This window comes from Fundulus heteroclitus, chromosome 16 (assembly GCF_011125445.2).
Source record: "Fundulus heteroclitus isolate FHET01 chromosome 16, MU-UCD_Fhet_4.1, whole genome shotgun sequence".
Classification (NCBI taxonomy): domain Eukaryota; kingdom Metazoa; phylum Chordata; class Actinopteri; order Cyprinodontiformes; family Fundulidae; genus Fundulus; species Fundulus heteroclitus.
This window is the reverse complement of record NC_046376.1, coordinates 13,554,362-13,576,521: the sequence shown is the minus strand read 5'-3', so window position 1 is coordinate 13,576,521 and position 22,160 is coordinate 13,554,362. Positions and strand designations below refer to the sequence as shown.

General features: G+C 40.8%; 1 protein-coding gene across 12 annotated transcripts in view; it reads left to right on the top strand.

Moving 5' to 3' along the window:
- si:ch211-278a6.1 (SRC kinase signaling inhibitor 1) overlaps positions 1–22,160 on the top strand; it is a 138,780-nt gene that overhangs the window by 74,674 nt on the left and 41,946 nt on the right. For 10 of the 12 annotated variants that reach the window (XM_021324619.2, XM_036147834.1, XM_036147839.1 and 7 more), the window contains exons 2-4: positions 1,317–1,346; positions 2,213–2,577; positions 14,215–14,241. In XM_021324619.2, the coding sequence (XP_021180294.2) occupies positions 1,317–1,346; positions 2,213–2,577; positions 14,215–14,241 (422 nt within the window). Of the gene's footprint in view, positions 1–1,316; positions 1,347–2,212; positions 2,578–8,265; positions 9,572–14,214; positions 14,242–22,160 lie in introns of those variants that run through there. The other 2 variants (XM_036147835.1, XM_036147840.1) reach the window with 2 other exon arrangements.

The window sequence follows — 22,160 nt, the reverse complement described above, 5'->3', positions numbered from 1 at the left end:
TGGTTCCTTCTCACTGTACTGTTAAATATATGAACAGGGCTCTGTGCCAGATTGAAACTGTCGTGTAGGATGACGCACTCGATGGCGCGTCAGGCTCTCTACGGAAACCCTCCTAAACAGCATTTTATCATGTTATTGATAAGGTGGGTGTAGGTGTGGAGACTTCCCGTCAATCAGACAAATCAGAGCTAAATGCCACCATTGTTTTAACATTGCAATTAGTTTTTTTTAATGAATTCTCTTGCTGCTCTGGTCAACAATTTTCCATCTGGCTTTAACCTGGTCTGAAGGGGGCCGAACTCCCAGCACATCTACCGAGGCAGAGTCTGAGAGAGGGAACCAAGCAGCATTTCGCCGTCTCAGCTTTTTACTGTCGTGCTGCGGACGCTCAGGCACATTAACAAGCCATAACACACAGCCACATCTTTTCTCAATATTGTAATCAGACCCTTGAGTGAGGTCCTTGTTAGCTGATGCACAATAAGCTCCAGTCTAATGAAGTGTAAAACAGATAGGAGGGAGCTCTAAGCGGGGGTTTATATGAATACAACCGGCAGCCCCGGAGAGCAGGGGGAGAATTCAATGCTAATGTTGTTAGCCAGGAGGTCATTCCATTCTGTCTCACCCCTGCTCAGTTCATCAGCACTTTATAATGTGAAGGATGTAAGGGCCGAGTGTTAAAAGTGCGGATCGCCCTTAAGTGTGATAACTCTTCAAGCATGAATAAAGTGAGAAGTGGGTTCAAAACGAGTGAGCTGTTATATTTCTGCCTTGCTGACCTGCTCCCCCCCCCTTACAGCCTCCTGCTGTGTGACAGTTTGTCCGCTGTGCGGAAAACTTCCCATTTTCCTCTCTGGTCATTAACGCTCTAATTGTAACTTCCGCCTGAAGAAGTCTCCCACTGCTGCTCACTCGTTCAGCTCATCCTATCGCTGCTGACGAGCGTTTCATGTACAGGAGGTCAGCTTCCTTTAGTGCTGTATTACACTTTTAATTTGACCGGAATTGTAGAATAGATTTTTTTTTTCTCATCACTGACTGTAATTTGCTATTTAATTTCCATATGAAACTGCATAATCAGCAGCAGGTTATTGGAAGACACACACTGCATCCCTACCCATCCATCCCATATGTTAACTTGTTGGAATCCATCACGATGCATATATAATGCATTACCTTCTGGTAATCCAGATAAAGTGCTATCATCATCCCCCTGATAGCTCTTTTCTGGTTGTCATATGAAATAGACCTGATGTGTTTGCTTGCACATCTGTGCACAAACACACAAATTAACCCTTCACATGTTTCTCTTTTAGCCAACGCTGGGGCCTGTTATCCTAAGCAAGGTAACTCACTGGGCGAAAAAAAAAGCTCCCTGCTCTTTTGTCCCATCCTAAGTTCATTGCTATTCCAGTCACATATTTTATGTGTAACCATCTCCTTCCGCCTGTCTTTGTTCTCTTCCTGTCTGCCTTCCACCTTGGGCTGTATTGCCTGTCAGATAGAGCACTGATAAAAAGGCCACGTGCTGCCGGAGTGATGGGAGTCCTTAAAATGGACAGAAGGGACAGAGAGATAGTGAGAACATGTAAAGAAAGTGTCAGCGGGTGACGAGTGACGGAGGGAATGATGGGCAGAAGTTGGCGAGGAAAGCGGAGACAGAGTAATGATAGAAATTATGTTTCTGTTCCTACACGTTCCCACCTGGCTTTCAATCACTTTAATGTCAAAAATGTTCTTTTTGCCTGTTTCCTCGGTAAAAACGAAAGCCGCTTAAAGACAAACAGGCATATAAGAAAAGAATAACCTCCAAAACAAATTCAGGTGGAGCCCCTTGCCTTTGATCTATTGCAGAAGCGCTTTTTACTTTTTTTTTTTTTTCCTCCCCCCTTAGAACTTGAAATCAATAATTCTGCAAGGAACTGCTCCATCCTGGTGGCAAATAGTCTAACATCCCATCCCATTTCTCTCTCTCTCTCTCTCTCTCCTGTCTCCTCTGTGCCGTTTTCCCGCTCTGCTTCCCCCCTGCTTCACTTGTTTCTACCTATGTGTGCCTCCTGTGTGTATGTACGTCTCCACCCTGAAATGTTTCCGGCTGCGGATTTGGGTGGCAACCGGCCTCTTATCCGTACACTTTCCACCCTTCTTCCTCTTACCTCCTTTCTTTCTTTTCCTTATCCCTCCTTCCCCTCGTCAATCCCACGTCCTTTAGATCCCGAGCGTGGCGGCAGTCACATGATCTCCACAGATGACCTGGAGTATCCACGGGAGTACAGGACGCTGGGGAACAGTGGCCGGCGCTTCTCCAATGTCGGGCTGGTGCACACGTCGGAGCACCGCCACACCGTCAGTGCTGCACAGAGCCTGGAGGCCCTGACCAACCTGCACAAGGCTGACATGGAACGGAAGAGGGACGCCTTCATGGATCACCTGAAGAGTAAATACCAACAGCAGCAGCAACAGCAGCAGCAGCAGCAGCTGCAGCACTCGCACCACAGCCCCCACCACAACCCGCCGTCACCCTCGCCCTCCCACGCCAGCATGAGGGGCTCCTCAGAAAGATCCGCTAGAGAACAGGTAACATCTGTTTATTACGATTTTTTTACTGATGCCCTGAAATATTTTTAAAATGATTTTGTTATCCTGCAAAGTTACTTTACTATCCTGCAAAGTTACTTTATATCCTGCAAAGTTACCTTATTTATCCTGCAAAGTTACTTCATTTATCCTATAAAGTTATTTTATTATCCTGCAAAGTTACTTTATTTTCCTGCCAAGTTACTTTATTATCTTGCAAAGTTACTTTATTCTGAAATCCACTGCAATTCACAGAAATTCTCAAGCTGTATGCAAACGAAATTTCGTTCTTTACGCACTCTGTGCATACAAAATGACAATAAAGTTTGTCTAAGTCTAAGTCTAAGTTAACTTTTACCATCATGCAGATACAGTATCTACGATTCCAATTATATCCTGGTTTACTATTTCCAACTTTCTAACTGTTAGTGAATGGAGTCTAATTCTAAAGCACACAAAACAGGCTTGGAATGGGCAGTGACAAAGTGGGTTTTAGTTGACATATCCAGATTGAATCCCGTGTGTCACATTAGTTCTGATCTAGGCAGTTTAAGATTAACAGTATCAGAGTTCTTAAAGGAGCAATAAATAAGATATTTACTATAAAATATCTTATTTATTTATATATCTTATTACAACCAAAATCATTTGTCACCTGGGATGTAAGTGACATTCCCCAGAAACAATCGGTCTTCTCCATCAACAATGTCTCCTTTCAAACCTAGAGGCACGGTCTAGACTGACTTTGGTTCAGTGTGTAACCCGTGTTTACTTCCTGGTTCCTGAGCCAATCAAATGAACGCTCCCAGGGTTCTCAAAACAGAGCGCGGCATTTGGTATTTTATGTTTGCAAAAGAGCAGTAGTCTGAAAACATGGAAGCCAGTAAGAGAAGCGGACCAGAAATAGAACCAAACACAACATCATAGACCTGTCCTGTGTAAGTAAAGATTCAGTGCAACGACTGTTGAGTAAATGACGGCATTGCCTATGTGCTGTTCAGATTTTAACCACTAGGTGTCATTATTACTTATTGCTCCTTTAACAAAACAAATCTCATATTAATACTTCTCTAAATCTGATTTTTTTTTCAGCCACACTTTAAAGAGTTGGGAGACACAAAATTTGCTCAGTCAGCGTTTAGAAATTGTAGCCCCTGTCCTGTGGATGACTTTTCCCCCCCAAAGGTCTAAGTGCTCCCCATCATTTACAGTGATGCTTACAGTGAAAGAAAGAGTGTTTTGGCTGCTGCACCTTCTTGACTGTCCTTGTCCTGCTCTGCCCACTGTCAGCGTGGAGGAAGCTATGCAAGTGTTGCACTTTTGGATGTTTGAAGCATAGTCCTTAAGGGACATTTTAAATAAAACCCACAACAGGGATTATCTGTTCTTATTTTCTTGAACTTTAATTTACCCTGGTAGTCGTTGTTGTCGGGGTAAATTTTCCATGATTTGTTATTCAGCAGATATTTAGCAGGCAACTCCTCCTTCTACAGCAATGTCAACTAAGATTTCATATGCGACTGAAAGTGAGGAAAGACACTCCTACTGTGGAAACAACATCCATGATTTTCATCAATAAAACTACGTATGTCAGAAGATTCTATTACAGAGACAACCCTTTAATGTATGTATTCACTAAAAAGTCAAGGAAAAATGCAACTGACACATTTCAAAGAGGTTGTCCATGTTTTCTTTCTGCTAGGGTGAAAGATCAATTTGGTTTTTAAAACCCAGAGTTTTTACCCTAAACCTGTGGTCAATAACAGTGTTTACACGATGTAGCTGAATTATTATCACTTCAAATTAATTTTGTAATAATCATATATGTTTAATAAAATCTAAGAGACACGTCGCAAAACGGTATAAGCACACATGGAGCAGATGCAGCACCTTGTTTATTAGTCTGGTGATGATGATTAATCTGGTGAATCTGGTTATGATTCATGAGGTTTTTTTTGTTTTGTTTTTGGGCCTCAGAACATAAATGGTTTGAAAGCCTTAAATGTTCGCCGTTCACCACAAACAGCTGTAAACAGACATCAATAATGAAAAATCAGTTACAGTAAACTGTTACAGAATGCAGAAGCTGTAGACTATTATAAATTAATAAGACAACATTTTTATGTTGAATTATTTATTTTTTTACCAATTTGACATACCTAGTATTCTTTGTCCATAGAAATCCATCCAAAAAAAGATGAAGGAAAAAGTATTACATTCTATTTTTGGGAACATTTCTGCCTTGCTAATTTGCTTTTATCCTGATAAGCACCGTAGAAACTCATCCCCACATCATGGTGTTGCTACCACCATGCTTTACAGTAGGTATGCCATTTGCCAGATGATGAGCAGGGCCTACCTTTCTCCAAATAAGATGTTTTGGAGTTCTGGCCAAAAGACTTTATTTTAGTTTCATCTGATCAGAGAAATTTATTTCTCCTAGACTGATGATCTTTAATGTGTGCTGCTACAAGATTCATGTAGGCTGTTATGTCCACCAGGCTCTACCATAAAGGACAGATTATTGAAGAACAAAAGCAATGTTTCACCTTCTGAATGGTTCTACTATTTCCACAAGAGGGCACTGAAACTGAGTCTTGATGACCACTGGGTTCTCGGATGCCTCTCAGACCAAGGCTCTTCTTACTGACTAGTTGGTCAGTCATATCTAGAGAAGGCTGGGTGGTGGCAAAGTTTCCCATTACTAAGGAACGGAGACCATGTGCCAAAACTATATTGTGTCCTATCCCAGATTTGTGGTATAAAACAATCCAGTCTGAGTGGTCTAAGGACACGTTCTTCGGTATCATTGCTTTGTGTCTTGCTTTCCAAATCATGTCCAGTCAACTGAGTTTATCAAAGGTTTACTCAAGAGAAAATGCAGAAACCTATAAAGTATGATCAATGCAAAAAACGATGAGTATCATGAGTTCATGACTGTAAATAAACGTGTTTTTAAATCCTTATTATTGCTCAGGGTTCCCATAGGGTCTTAAAAATTTGAAAAAATGTCTAAAATATGCAACTTTAAATTTAAGGACTTAAAAAAAGTCAGATTTTCATCCAAGATCTTAATTTTAATTTAGTGAAGTCTTAATTTTTTAGCTTTCGTTTATTCCCAACAAGCGGCTGCACAAATACGAGTAAAACACGACAAGCAGAAGTTGATTCTGTGTTGTCTGTCTTTCTGAGTGACTCTTTCAGCTACTGCTGTCAGGTGGCAGTTATAAAATCACAAATCCGTGATAACTGCAGGCATGAAATGGCATGGTTTGCAGCCATGTTTGCTCCTATCCCCCTGAATGTGGCTTGACTGCTTGTCACAGAAAACATGATGTGTTCCCTTTCAGACACAGAGGGGCGTGATAGCCCATACTCGTGTGTTGTACTTCATTCCTCTCCTGCAGGGAACACTGGTTGTATGCATAACATTATGTTTTCTATGAGACTCGGCATGATATTAGCAATTTTCGCACTTGGTTGCAAGCAGACCCCAGCAAGCGATGCGAAGCTGGCTGTAAACTGTGCAAGAGGACCAACAAGTTAGGGACCTTTGGTGTGAAAGTACAGTCTCACTCCAACCAGTGTTGCCAGATCTTGCGAAAGAAACAAGCCCAAAAACCAAGTCAGCAGGCAACCCATCACACTGTAATACAGATTCCGCTGGTAAATAGTATAATAAATAGATGTATGAATTCTATGCCATTATACATAAGCAACAGCAAAATTATGCTAAAGCATTTTAATAACCCACTTTCCTTGAAAAACTCCAATAAAAGCTCCAAGCAAAACAAACAAAAACAAAAATTTGTCTTTCATGCTGAATTAAATCGACACAGTGAGCACATATTTTACACTTGCAGAATCGGCAGAATGCTTTTGAGACATCTCCCATCTGTAGTCGGATCCAGTCTTTCTCCCACGCTTATTCATACTCCCCCCACCCCCATCCCCATATTTTCCCCACTTACTGCAACTCATTCTCACACTGTCTCGTTACTCGTTTCTCTGTCACTTTGCAGTCTTGCATTGGTGTGTTTAAGGTTTGCCGAGTCAACTCAGGCTGGCACAATAACCAGTAAACGGGGGCGTGGAAGGATAAACTACCTACCGCTCAAGCTTTGCTTTGCTGTGGGGAGCTGGGAGATAATAACAGGTTTTACTCAGAAAGAAAGCAAAGCCCAAATAAACAATTTCACATTCAACAACAAGTCCAAAAAAAACCACAGCCCACAACTCACGAGGTTTGTAAGCCCCTTTAAGTGAGTAAGTTAAGTTTATTTATTAAGTGCCTTTCACAGACAAAACAATCACAAAGCGCTGCACAAAAAACCAATAAAACAACAAACAAATTAAATAATACAAATAAAATAAAATCACAATTCCAATAAACATTTAGAGAAAAAAAGTCCAAAGTTACTTATAATAAGCAGACTTGACAACACTGACAACAACGGAGGAATATGAACCGCCAAAGTGGTCAAAAACTGGGCGTACAGAACCGTGCGTGAGAGTGACAGATTTTTTTTATTAAAATGAATGATAAAAAGCCCTAAAATAAATCAAAAATCTATTTTCAAACAATCTGATTGATGTAAAAACGTTTTAATGGATTCCCCTTCGTTTCTTTGTTTATGCTCATCTTGGTTCTGTTTAGCTTTTTATCAACAGCCTCTGAAATATGCCAATTCATAACTTTAAAAAGTGTTTTTTTTTTTTTTTACAGCAATTACAGTTTATTAAAAAGACCAGAGACTACAGAACAATCTGTGCCAAGGAAGGTGTATCAAATTGATTTTAGTTGGAAAGAAATTTTATCAAAAATAATTTTTCTGGTTCAGGAATATGTAAAGAATCAGTATCTTATTGATGAAAAGTTTAGATTCAACTGGACAATACTGCACCTTTAATATTTATACTCTTTCCCTGTCTGGGTCTTGTTAGAAAAAAGTAAGAAGAAATAATTTGGAAAATCTTTGTGTCATTCATTAAACTGTGACTATAACAGTTTCCCAGAAAAAAAAAACAAACAAAGTAGATAGCTTTAGAAACAGCAGCCAATACATTTCTACAAATTCAGTGGGCCGTGGCAGGATTTTGGAAACAAGATCAGTATATTCTCACAGTCAGCCATGGGCTTTCATCCTAATGGGGGTAAACTCAATTTCAGCTTTGGCTTAGGAGAAACATGGAGGAATTCAGAACCTGAGCATGAGTGATATTTTGGACACGGTTAGTGTCTTATGAAAGAATATCTCTAACAGTAAAATTAATATAAAACAATATGTTTTCAGTCAAGCAATTTGACCGATAAAAATAACAATCAATTAGACTTATCATCCATATAATCCATTTAAACTGATTGGTGCCAAAGGGGATGAGCTCAGACAGTAGGATTAGGATGCATGTTGACATATATTCGTGTCGGGCTGGGAAGATTACTTAGGTTAAGATAACCGTTTTATTGGTTTTAATACTGAAAAAAAAAATAAATAAATAAAAAAAAAAAAAAATATATATATATATATATATATATATATATATATATATATATATATATATATATATATATATATATATATATAAATAATGAAATTAAATCTTTGATAAATAAATTGATAACAATAAAAGGTTTCATTATTAAAATTTATGGCATAATTCTACGTTTTCTGGTAATGTCTCTCGTTGGTCTTAAATTTCATTTATAACGTGCCGAAAATGTCTTTAAAAGGTCTTAAATTCAATTTAATAAACCCTGCAAGAACCCTGATTATCATTATCGCTATTCTATCAAACAGATTTACAATAAAAGGTAAAAGATTTCCAGCCTATCATCACGTGGTATGGAGTGTAGACACTGCAGCCCCGCCATCATCCTTGGCGTGAGCGTTTATACTGCTGAGATGTAGTGTGCATTTTACTACACTTTAAAGCTCGTTGACGTCCACGACACACTGCAATGATTTTTATGTCCTATCAGTCTGGAGCTCAAGATTGGACAAGTGGCCATTTTTTTAAACCACTCGGTTCAGGATCAGGGGGGGAGTTTTATTTCTGCAAAAACTGTTTCCTGTGAGGTGAAGGAAGACAAATTCAAACATTTAAATGCTTCTATTTGTTCCCCTCTCTCTCCCTTTGAAGTGTAGTTTATTTGAGGACCAGTTTCACAGTTTCTGTCCCTGCAGCAAACCGAGCACAGCGCGTACTGTATTCTGAGCGTGTGTGAGCGCTGCTGCTGCTGCTGCTGCTGTATGTAAATGTGGGGAAATTCAAGCATAGTAACGTGGCAGAAAACCACATGAGGGACGAGGAGAGAGAGAGAAAGAGCGAGAGAGAGAGAGAGAGAGAGAGAGAGAGAGAGGTGGGTGAACGACAGGTGGAGTCATGGTTTCCATGGGAACCACTCCCGTATAAGTCGCAAAGGCATATCGCATTGCAAAGGTCAGTTTTTTTTTTTTTTTTTTATTTAAAGAGGAAGAATTGGACTGTAATGAAGACAGAAAGGGACGCAGGGTGGAGGGACAGCATGGCGAGTGGACGGATCCTGAAGTGACAGGGCATTTTCGCTGCTGCAGGGAGGAAGCAACAGACTCCAGGATTCCTGGTCATCTTCCTCACAGAGGGAGAAGCCAGAGGAGGGAGGGAGGGAGGGAGCGGAGGGTCCAGGGACCCAACTAACCAGCAGCCAGCAGGAGCCGACGGCCGATGTGTGAAGGAGTTAACCGGCTGGTGTTGTAATGAATTAAATAATGATATAAAGAAAAAAAGAGTTTCCGCCGCATGTGCAATTGTAGAGCGAGACGAGGGGGGGAAAAGAGAGAGGGACTGAGTGAGGAAAGAGGGAGGTTGTGGAGAGAAGCGGAGGGAGGGAGAGGGAGAGAGAGAGAGACGGACAAACTGGGGGTGTGTGAAAAATGCGCTGAGGATTTTCTGCACCTGATGGACAGACAGTCTGGGGTGACTGGAGAGTTGGACAGGCACAAGTGCTCTGCAGGTGAGATTTAACTGGGAGCTGGAAGCTGTTGCAGAGAAGTGTCTGTGCGAGCGTGTGTGTGTGTGTGTGTGTGTGCGTGGGGGGGGGGGGGGGGGGGGTGTGCCGGCTGGGATTAGATTCCATGCCTGTTCTGTTTGTTGTGGTTGTTGTAGTGACAGAGTGCATATGCCTCAGCAGACCAAAGCTGAGGGGACGGTAGTAAAAAAAAAAAAAAAAAAAAAAGACGCGCACTGAGCTTTCCGTGCGTCCCTTCGAGTGTGTGGGCTTAATGCTCTGCGCAGAGGTTGTCTGTGCTTGTACAATAGGCAGAGAGGCTGCTGGTGTGTTGCAACCACACTGGACCCAGAGCAGGATTCAGGGCGCACGAGTAAGAATGAGTGAGACGGAGGGGAGGAGGAGGGGGGGTGCTGAGAGGATGACGACATGAGAAAGAGTGGAGGAGGAGGAGGAGGAGGAGGAGGGGAGAGAGTAAAGGGTCTGCTTTACATGCAGGTCAGGTAACGCAGCGCTCCACTCTTGGAGGCTACGCTTCTCAGTGGAGCCCACATGCTTGTGTCTGTGTCCGTGTTTAATTGTGCAGATGATTCTTAAATTTTAGAACTGAGAACTGCATTTTTTTTCCCTCCCCCCTGAGGTCCAAGTTTAATCAGACTTGTTAAACAGATCTCATTACCCCACAGTATGTGCTTGAGGCGTAAAAAAAAATGACGCAACAAGACGTACATTTGAGCTGCTTGCCGGTTTACTACGGCAGCCCAGAACAAGTTGTTGAACGCACTCCCTGTACAGAAAACGTGCTTCGCTCCCTTAAAGAGGTGGCTGTGCAGAAAAGTGAAAAGAGAACGTCACAGGGTTAACATATCCAAATAAACCTGCTCCTGTTTGCTTAGTATTTGCAACTCAAAGTCCAAGCTTTATCTGCCTCTTTCAGCAAAACAACAGGTCAAAAGGATGAGACGTGTTTACCACAAGTGAGCCTTATTAATGCAGCAGACACCGGCAAAAGGCAGTTACACAAAACCACGGATCTCTTCTCCACCATTAAAGCAGGTCCATTGGACTTATTTGTGTCTTGCGGTTGGGCAAAAAAAATAAATAAATAACAAAACAATATCACTATTAGTGTCTAAAGAAGTGGACTTCCATTTATTTACAACATGCAAACGGTGCCCCTAAGCTGCTGGCAGATGCGGAGACCCTCAGTAATGAACCTTTGTGGTGATGTTGAATATGACCAGCTCGTCAAGGCCAGTTCACTTCCCCTTTGGAGAGACCTTATGATTAACTCGTCCCTGACACTGACCCACTTTACCAATGACCTGTTACCCTGTCCTCAGAGAACATGCGATCATTAACAGATCTGTCCATCCAGTGGATTTCTAAATAGCTCATCAACACATAATGGACCAAGGCTTCAAGGGTATAAGAAATAATTTTTTATGTGCAGAAAGAAAAAAGCAAAAAAAAAAGGTGGCAGAAATTATGATGTTTTTCACAGCGTCATATCAGAGCATTGTCTTTCGTTTTAGCTGCTAACATTTCTCAGGAGTCATACGCTAAAGGAGTGAAGAAGCGTGGGTTGATTTTTTTTTCTTCTACATGTCCTTTTTTTTATCGCATAATGAGTCTAAGCCTACATGTCCACGTACCTCTAACATTAAGCTACGCTGTAAGGACCGACTGGCATTCTCCATTAACCCACAATTACACGAGGGCTCCTGCTTTTGTGCTATTTATTTTTTTATTTTTAACAAGAATATCTCTCACTGTTTCTGGGTGAAAAAATTCTGTTTGAGTGCCAAGTCCTCTACAATTGCTGTAACATAATTATAAAATGCTCTAGTTCCTATCCAGCAGATGTACAATTTTAGAAAACAGCCTGTATGAATCCAGCGTATTGGCAGCGAGCGAGTTTGGAAAAGAAGAAGCAGCCTTGCAGACGCACCTCGATGTCAGAGGAGGGGCGGCTTGTTGATACAGTCGCCGGACAAATATGGTGGAGCTAATCCTGGCATAAATCAGGATCAGAATCAACTTTTTTCACCACCGTGTCGTGGGCACAGACAAGGAATCTCACTTTGGATTCTAATATCATCGCGTTTTGTGACTCTTTGGGAACTCTTATTGTCAGTGTCATTGCAAACTAATACTGCAAGTATGTTGCTCACATTTTAAAATGACCTAATTACATATAAGAAAGGCATCATACTGTTTATGTCAGAAAAGCGGCGATATCTAACTGATATCTATAACTTCTGTGTTTTGTTTTGCAACTTTGCACTATTCTGTGTAATACTGTCCGAAGGCTTTCGGCAAAATAAAATAAACAAGAACCCTTCAGATTAATCAGGAACAAATCTGCACACCAAAACAGCTGTTTTCACGAATGGACTTCAGCCAGAAAACTGCTACATGTCAGTTTTTTCCTAAAGCAGCGTTATGAGAATACATCTAATGAAGAGGATCTCCTGCTGTGAGGTGTTAATATAAAACAACAAGACTTAACAATTTGCACCTTCCTTGTTATTAAAACATCCGCCGGTCTCGTGTTTTTTATGGAAAAATTATAAAGTTACTGTTGAATTTAGTTTTTTTTTTTTTTAAGTAATGATGTTTAATTGTTCTAACAACTGGATGTTTCAGGGTTAAGGCAGTCATGATGGTAGCCTCGTGAGACCACCCTGATCTCGCGAGCTTTCAAGGTTTCACTCGCAGATCAGTCTGGCTACTCTCCGTTAAAGAAAATTTGGAGCAGTTCACCAAACGAACGTCCAATCAGCGTTGGCTTTGAGGCGGGTTGAGGTGTGACGCAACGGGAAGCGCGACAGTTCAGTCTAAAGAACATGGCGGCTTCAGCCGATGAAACTAGCGTTAGCGTGGCTATCGAGCAAGTTTTATCGGAATTACAGAGTATTTCTCTGCTGAGCTAACGAGCCTTTACCTGCAGCAGCAAGAGTAGCTTGGCTTGTGGTTGTGTTTTCGTCGTCGCTCTGTTACGAGCGACGACGAATCTGATTGGTTTATTTGGCCTGTCTATCACCAACATAGGCCAATCAGCTAACCAGTATTTTCGCCCCTTCCCAAAATTACTTCAACGGAAGGTTTCCAGATGGATATGCGGAGCAAATCTATCTGGCGGAGTCAGGTAATCATGATGGTACTGCACTCATCAAACAGGCTTTTTTGTGATCACCAGTTTCGATCTTACAGGAAAGGAGGAAACTTCGTCAGGTTATTGCTTCGCAGCTACTCAGAAATCCTATAAAAAAAACTTGTGAAACACTGATTGCGCTTTTCGTCGTCCTTCTCTTGCTAACAGCTAAATGCGTAGCCAGGCGGTTAATCGTTGCATTTAAATAGTTTCCAGGAACACTTCCAAGTTTTCTTTTTTTTCAAACAGCACATCCAAGCATGGGTACAATTTTGAGGTGTGTGCACTATTTCCAGCTGTGAGCAAACATGCATATGAAAGTGCAGCTCATGTGCATTCCAAATGAGACGTGTGGAGAACAAGATCCTTTCGGTTGCTATTAGGACTTCCAGCCTGAGTGGGCGTGGTGAGGTTTTAGCTTTTGCATGAGCAGCCAGTTCTGCTTGAAATTATTCTGAGCAATTCAGAGGTGGACTTGATGTTGAATTATTTGCATAAACAGCTGCCGTTGTATATGGAGGCAGCCTAGGATTTAGTTGAGACAACATTAAAACTGATGGTGACTAATGAAAACCCACCGACTATAATAAATAAAAACGTGCCTGTCACTTTTTCTCTTTATTAATCTCGACTCAGGCCAATGTGGGTTTTGCAGAAGGGAGACTGAATTGATTAAATATCAACTGTAGATTCGAATAACAACATAGAGTTGGAATTACAATTGATATTTATAAAATCCACTCCACCTTTTGATACTATTGCATGCTGTTGTCTGTACTCATTTCTGGGCCAGTAGTGGCTCAGTCTGCTTTTAAGTAAACCGTAATTACGTTTTTTTTTTTTATTATTATCTTGTTTCTTTAGGCATCTACCAGAATGTAAGCACTTTTTCTTTCACTGTCCAAACAGCAGGAAGGTTCAAATGGGCAGATGTTTGCCACAGCATTCAGGGCTGCAAATTAGCAGGTCAGGCTTTGAGGTTGTGATGAAAAGAGAGCAGCAGGTGGAAGGAGATTGGAAGAAACCGGAGAGCAAGAAGGGAACAAAATGGTTGTTTGCCAGTGGTGAAATCTGGGAGAGAGGCCAGCGTTGCAACAACACATCGGGCTGCTGTTTTATTCGATTTTGCACTTTTCATTTATAACAGCAGAATCTTGTTTCAGGTTTTCAGTAACCTGGTGCCTGCGAAACACGGCCACCACCACCTCCATTATCAACTAATCAATCCTTGTGCTTTTCAACATATGCTTTAAATTAACCTGTCAGCAATATTAATCCATTTGAGGACAAGCAGAGTTGTCAGAAAACAGCGTGTTACGTAATAACAGCAGTGTTTAGGTAATGTTTTTAAAGCTGGCATTTTCCTGCCTATTCTACTGCTTGTTTTTCTCTGTTTACTTTTTAATATATAGTCTTCAATGATTCTTGAGGGAGTAATTTATTTTTCTTTATGTCTCCCTTCTTTCTGTCTTTTGTCCTTCACGAAACTCAGCAACAACCCAACTACTGGAGCTTTAAGGTCAGTGCTGCTTGTCTAAGTACGTTTGTCATTCTTCGGTCCGTTTTTTTTGTGTGTGTTTATATCTGTGGCATCTCGTCCAGCCCTCTCCCACTGCTCTTTCTTGACACTCTTGTGACTCCTGCAACATCTTTTCACTTTCTGGACAGTGCTTGTGCGTGGTTGTGGCATGTGTGGTGGCAGAGGTGGCAGGGTTGAAAACGGCTTAAACTTCTCCATGTCCATTTAATTGGCAGAAGACCGTTGTCCGTGGACTAACCAAGCCTTCGTTAGCTGGCATCCCTGGCTGGAAATATTTGTTCGGTTGTGTTCTAATAGCAGAGATATAAAGGAGACATCTTAGGTGGGCCTTTATCGTATGCTTTTAAATGGCGAGAGATGGGTCAGTTTTTAGGTAAAAAAACAAAACAAGAACAACAAAAAAACTGTATGATCATCAATCATTCAGATATTTCGTCTGATTGATTAATTGATTGATCAGATCTGAAGTAAAATAAAATTACAAGCTGGTTAAACCATTACTTGTTTGGTATGACAAAAAATGCCTATTAAGCTTAATTAATCATTGTGTCCAAAAATGTCTTCAAAATGTCTTTTAAAGGGCAAATATGCTTTTAAATGCTTCCTTTTCACATTCAAATCCTTCAGTTGTGGTCTTTATAAAGTGGAGCTGCAATGCTTTGGTCTGAATTCTTTGTTAGTGAAACTCAAGAGACCCCTCTTATAGCCCATTATCAGCATCCTCTGAGACCGCGTCTTTTTCATGGCGTTTTGATGTGGCCCTTCGCACACCCTGACCCCCCCCCCCCACCATCTCCCATGGCGTTCCACTCCACCCCCTTCACCATTTTCTGTAGTTTAATGACTGATATACTATTATATAGCACAAGAGAAACTTTTTTATTCCCAGTTTTATTAAAAAAAATGTCAGCGAAAGGCGCTTCCTTTCAGGCTTCGAGCCCGAGTCTGACCCAGAGCAAGAAAAAAAACAATGTTGCTTATATGGGAATGCTTCTTGAAATAGGCACAACGGTTGTGCTCTCAAGAAGCTATAGGCAAGCACACAGCAGGCGCTATGATGTCTAAAATAAAGTCTGTTGAAATGTCAGAGTTATCAGCAGCTTACCGCTTTGCTGTGTCCTTCCTTTCGGTACTCAGAAGGAAATTAACCCTTGATCAGATGAAGTCTCTGGACAAGACCTTCCTCATAAGTCAAAGCGACAACTAAACAGCAGAAAAATTACGTTATTTAGAGAAAAGAGCTATCCAAACAACACTTTGGAAGACTATATTCAACTTGTCAGTACTTCCAGAGGCCCGAAGCACACAACAAATGGTATTTAAAGGGGCCATGTCAACAAATTTCATTTTTCTGTGCTTTTGGGGGTATAGCATGATCTGTTCTGCGCTGATGAGGCCGTGTGAATGTCAACAGTGGTTTCCAAAGGACTTTCTTCATGGGCGATCAGCTTTGTTTCTTTGCTCAAAAACAATCAGATCAGAAGACGATTAAACTTTCTACGTAGGTTATCTTTCTACGTAATTCATATTCTTCGATCAAATCGCACCATCGCACAGCCTTCAACCTACCAGGTATGTTCATTATTATTCAGCCGATTGTGAATGCAGCTGTGTAATTGAATAAATTGGCTGACTAGATTAAATCAAAATTTTTAGTCCTGGGTTTGTGTGAAATAAATTTCTAAATAAATGCATATAGTGTGGTGCGACTTATAGTCCGGTCCCACTTACATATGTTTTTCTCTCTCTTTATGATGCACTTTTTGACTGATGCAATTTATATTCCGGAGCGACTTCAAGTCAAAGACAAAAAATACTGTACTGTAACCATCCCTTTTACTAAGAAGGGAAATCTGCCCTAGAAAAACCACCCCCTACAAAAAAAAGGTTACGTTGTTTTTTTAATGAAATTCTTTGAAGAATTTACATTTGCAGCAATATCAGCTACATAAAGTAGTTTATACAGTGATGTGATGGCACCTTTAAGGGCTGAACAAGTGGATTTTGCATGGTATGTCCCCACTAACTCAATAAGAAATACCAAAACCTAAATAAATGTGGTTATTCAACAAAGTAAAATTTTTCTTGATAAAATCTTATAATTTTCTAGTGCTAAATTTAATTAATTCAATCCAAATGAACCTTAAAATTTAGGTATTGCACTTTGGATGCCCCAATACTGTAAAGGCTGTTTCCTTCATCCTCACAATGTTACTTTGTTGATTTGTTTGTCTTTTCATATAAATTGTGATTATTTAGAAATGAGTAGGAAATATATGTTGATATCAAAGGCGGTGCAGCAAAAATATAATTTACTTTGAAACCACCAGAGTACTTTAGTGGAGAGTAGATTTATGTTTTTCTGCCATAAACAAGCTCTTTTGACACCTTTTATATTTGCACGTCTTTCCGCAAATTTCTCTTTCTAATCAGTAAAGCTGCAGAAAGCCACGTCCCACTTCAACGTCCCACCAGCTCTAATCTAAGCTCAGCTTTCCACTCTTGTGCTTAGCTGAGAGTCCAGGGAGATTAAATAAAGGCTAAACGGAAGCACTGTGAAGCACCTGGAAGAAAATCTAAAAAATAAATTTCTCTTTTTGTCCAGATGCATAATCTCACTTTAGAATATTTAGAAAAACCTCTTATTTAAACTGAGTACATTTACTTAGGGGGTGAAACAGCCCCTCGAATGAAATGAATTGTTGCTTAATTTAGTTTTCTGCACTGTTGGCATTCCTGCTATACTTTGTGCAGCCCCCCTTTTGACAATTGAACATAATAGTTAGTCCTTTAACAAAGTATTTCCCTAGGTTAGAGCAAACAGAGAAAGGTACCTTTGACCCCTTTTTTACAGCCACTCTGTATCAACCAGAATAAAGCCTCCTCCCTCTCCCTCATTATCTCTTCTCTTCAGCTTATCCCATAGACTTTTATTAAGAATTAAATCTGGAGACTGAGATGGTCATGGAACAAGGCTGATGTAGCGTCTAGGCTGATTTTTGCCACATATTTAATTCATTTTCCTGTTCGAAGACCTGTTTTTTAGTTTCCTGGCTACAGAAACCAGACTGGCAGAGTTTATGATGCCACACACTCAAACAAAGTTTCCAGAACCTTTGGAAGAGAAATTTATTTTAGTGAAAAGCTTAATCATACTGTCATCTGACCAAGGCACAATGTTCCCGTTAAAGAGCTGATAGCTTTTAGCAAACCCTGTGCGTTTGCTGTGGTGATGGTGGGTCAGAAAATGCTTTTTTTTTTTTTTCCCAAAACATAAATTGCCAAGTGACTCTAAGAGGTCACTCTTTGCGGGAGTTCTCTACCAGTAAGCTTTAGAGACTTAGAAAAAGCCATCTAACCTTGAATTATCCTCCTGTGGGGCAGCAAAATAAAACGTTCTCTGCAATCAACCCCTCTTTACCAAAGTTCCTGTTGTTTTAACTCTTTAATAATTGTTCTGACTGTAGATATAAGCACATTTGGCTCTGTAGCTTGTTTACAGGCATTTGCTGATCAGATCAGATTACCACTCGTCTGAATGTGCAGAATCAGTGGCATGTTTGTCTTTCCCATCTTGAAAACTGGCTAAGAGAAAAGGGCATATGAGTCATATCATATTTATAATTTGATCTGGACCTATTTTAAACTTTACTGGTAAAGAAAAAAAAAAAAAAAACAATGACAGATGTCCAGACATATAATTTTCAGTTTGTGGTTGTCCAGGCCTATATAACTAATTCTGTCTGGAAATCTCGATCATCATCTCTCCTCCTCTTGGAAATGCTATTTTTCTTCCTCTCCCTTCACATGCTCCATCAACTTACAATTTACCGGAATCTGGCAGAGCCATCATTTCCATGCGTTGGTGACTCCAGGTCGTCTGAAGAGAAATGACTCCATTATCGCGAGGAGATTTTGTGTCCAGATGATGGGCTGCGTAGCTAGAGAAGTTGAAGAGAATTAGTTGGACGGTTATAAGTAAAATGGATGTCAGGTACGGGTATTTTAAGGAGTTGTTTTCTCTAAATTTCCTAAAAAGCTTTAGAAAAGTGCAGACTCGTTATACTGAGGTGCAGATAGTGACTCTCTCTGCGTCGGAGATTGAGGCAAAGGCAGAAACGTTGACATCAGTCATCTCAGTGAGAATCAGAAACAAGCTCTTGGAGTGATGGAAGAGAACCAGTGAGTGATGTAGTATGAAAGCTGTGTAAGTGAAGCATAAATGGGGGTGAAAACAAACAAGCTGGACGTCAGACGAATGGAGGAAAAGTGGACAAGTTCAGAGATTCGTAATTTTACCCATTTAAAATATTACCCTGAATCCAAAGAGTTCACTCACATCCAGCTGTGTGACTTTTCTCTTTTTCGTCTTGCTCAAGGGGGGGAGGGAGATTAGAAGTGGAGAGTACTTGCGTCCATCAAGTCATGAACCAGCCTCAGGACCCAGACTGCAGTGCAGCTCAGCCACACTGTCTCGCCTGCTCTTTGAGCCCCATACCTTAAATCACCCGTGTACAAAAGCACACACAACTATATCTCCATTGATTAATTCCTGGTTCACACAGCAAGATTTTGAAAATTGTCATTCGATTTTCAGAACTTGAGAGATTTTAAAGCTGTAGCTGTAACAGGTTTGGTCCTGCCGCCATGAGTAGCGCAGGACCACGACTGCAGGCACAACACGCCCACCCATGGACAGATTTCACTCACCGACACTCAGATGTCAGACGGGAAATCTGGCAAAAGCTCTCGAGCTCCAAACGTAAGCTCCGAGTGACTAAAAGTGGCTAACGAGGGAGAAGCAATGGCTTGTGGACTAATTTTAACAGAGAGACAAAAAAAAACATGTTCATACACAGGTATTTGGCATTCCCCTCGGGGTTTCCCTCACCTCGCTTTCTTACTGGCTACACGTCACATTCAACAGGCGCCGTGCTTATTTGTCCTTGGGGAACACCCCACATGCTAAAACATCAGGCCAAGACAATCCAACAAAAAGAAAATCCCCATTTTGAGGAGCAATCCCGGCATCCTTTCGAGCGGACTAGATCACTGAACACTCCACACATGAAATTATCTTTAGAGCCATCACGATAATCAGGGCGTCCTTAAGATTGTCGTGAGGGAAAGATCGGGTCAAAACGTGGCATAATTATCTTGCCATGTGAACCAGACACAACAAACAGTGATATCCCTTTCTGCCTCTCCTCAGTCAGGTTGAATCAGACATGATTACCTCCTCGCCAGTGCCGTCTCTGGCATGATAAGTTAGGAGGGGCACAAAAACTCAACACATATTAGCAGCAACACATTTTTTTTTTTTGTGATGCATACAACCTGACTTTGATCAATTTTAAATTAAACAGGCAAATTAGCATACACCAACACACTAGAAATGCCGTTTTATAAAAGCTAAATGTAATTTAATTATACATAACATTACAAATAAAGGGTTACTTATATTCATTTATTGAACTGAACTTTCTGTTTTTATTTTCCGGTGTTTTGATCACGTAACGCACTTTGCATTAGCCTCGTGAGACCATCCTGATCTCGCGACCTTTCAAGGTTTCACTCGCAGATCAGTCTGGCTACTCTCCGTTAAAGAAAATTTGGAGCCGTTCACCAAACGAACATCCAATCAGAGTTGGCTTTGAGGCGGGTTGAGGTGTGACGCAACGGGAAGCGCGACAGTTCAGTCTAAAGAACATGGCGGCTTCAGCCGATGAAACTAGCGTTAGCATGGCTATCGAGCAAGCTTTATCGAAATTACAGAGTATTTCTTCGCTGAAAGAAGAGCAAAACGCTGCTCTGGAGGCTTTTCTCAGAGGAAAAGATGTTTTGCTCTTCTCCCGACTGGTTTCGGCAAGAGCTTGTGGTTGTGTTTTCGTCGTCGCTGTTAGTACGTCATATGCTTCGTTGATCTGATTGGTTTATTTGGCCCGTCTATAACCAACATAGGCCAATCAGCTAACCAGTATTTTCGCCCCTTCCCAAAATTACTTCAACGGAAGGTTTCCAGATGGATATGCGGAGCAAATCCATCTGGCGGAGTCAGGTTAACTTTGCATTGTCCTTGTACTGAAATGTGCTATACCAATACATTTGCCTCGCATAGATGGTCGCGCACCATTCGGCAGAAGGTGAACGTAACGTGTGCATTTCCAGTATTTTGATTGGACGATCCGAGCTTGGGGCCACGATATTTGTGCCCCACAGTTGTCCACTGAGAGCGTGTTGGTCATGTGCCCTGCGATTTCAGACGTCAATTATTTAAACAAACGTCGATGGGCCGGCCCCAGTATCAAGGCTCCTCAAGAGGATTTAGCCTTCTGAGCTTGTTGGTATTCAGGCAGTCTTGCATATATAGACACAAATGTTTATGAAAGAATTTTATTGGTAAGGGAATCTGTCTTTTTTTTTCTTTTACAAAATTGGTCTATGATCCTGTCCCACTGATTATTGTGAACATGGAGCTCCACAACGACACCTGGTGGGGTCTGGCCCCACTGGCCCCAGATGCAGAGACGCCACAGCTCCTCGGCGTTATCAACTATAAGTTGCATGTTCTGGATATCAAGGAAAGCATAGATCCCACACAGTCAGTAACATTCATCAGTGCATGTCGGGCTGAAGGATTTACCCCACATCATGTGAAATTACACTCCAGAAATATTTTTAAAAAGCCGATTAAAGTTTATAGCTGCTGGATGTCAAGTTTCTCGGGCAATTATTGGAGCATTGTGACCCTCAGCAAAAGCACTCGTCAGATCACAGCTGCTCTGACAGAAAATTAGATTTCCGGGGGAGCAACTCCGGTTACAATTTCTTGCTCAATCTGTCCAGTGAAAATGAGGCAGATAAATTAACATTTAATTGACTCTGAAGTCATCCGAGTGTTTCATTACATCATTTACAGTAATGAGAAAACTATTACAGGTTTTGTACTTTTTATACTTCTCTTTTGGTCAAAGAAATGTTTCAGATTTCTGATCAAAGATAACCTGAGTAAAAGCAAATGAGCCATTTTTACTTAGTGATTTCCTTCAAAAAAGGGACTATCCAAAGCTGCCTGCCCCTGTGTGAAAAAGTAATTACCCTCCTATAACTGGTTGTTCCCCCTTGGTGCAATTGCTGCTTATAAATATTTTACATAACTGTGGAGGGATTCTGGCGAACATTTTTTTTTTTTGTAAAATAGTTTAAATTCGGCCACATTGGAGGGCTTTCTAACATGAATGGCCTGTTTGAGTTCATCTCACAGTATGTGAATCAGGTTTAGGTCAGGATTTTTACTCGGGTACTGAATTACTCAGAGGGGGACCTGCTGGTGTGCTTTAGATTATTGTCCTGCTACCTAACCAAGTGTTGATCTTAAGGTCAAAAACAGATGTCCAGACAATCTCCTTCTAGATTTCCTGGTAAAAAAGCAGAAAGTCCCTTGGCGCAGGTTTTTCCCTGCTGCCATCAGACTGTTGAACTGCTGCTGAACTGCTGAACTATAACCCAAAAACTCTGCACAACATTCACATATTTGCACATTTTGCATCATTGCATCTCCATCTAGCATTACAAATGGTGCCGAACTCTTAGTTTTTAAATGCATTCTTGCACAAATGCCCTTTGCACAATCAAATTCTGTACATACAAATGTTTTTTGTTTTTAAAAATACTCACCTATACACTGTGACTTTCTCCTGCATTGTTTACATTTCAATTGCTTTACTTTTAAATTCAGTGCTGCACCTTATACTGTATTTTAAATCTATTGTAAATTACAAGCTGTATTCTTGCACAAATGCCCTTGCACAATCAGTTCTGCACATACAAATGTTTTAAAAAAAATACTCACCTGTACACTGTGACTTCTCCTGCATTGTCTACATTTAAATTGCTTA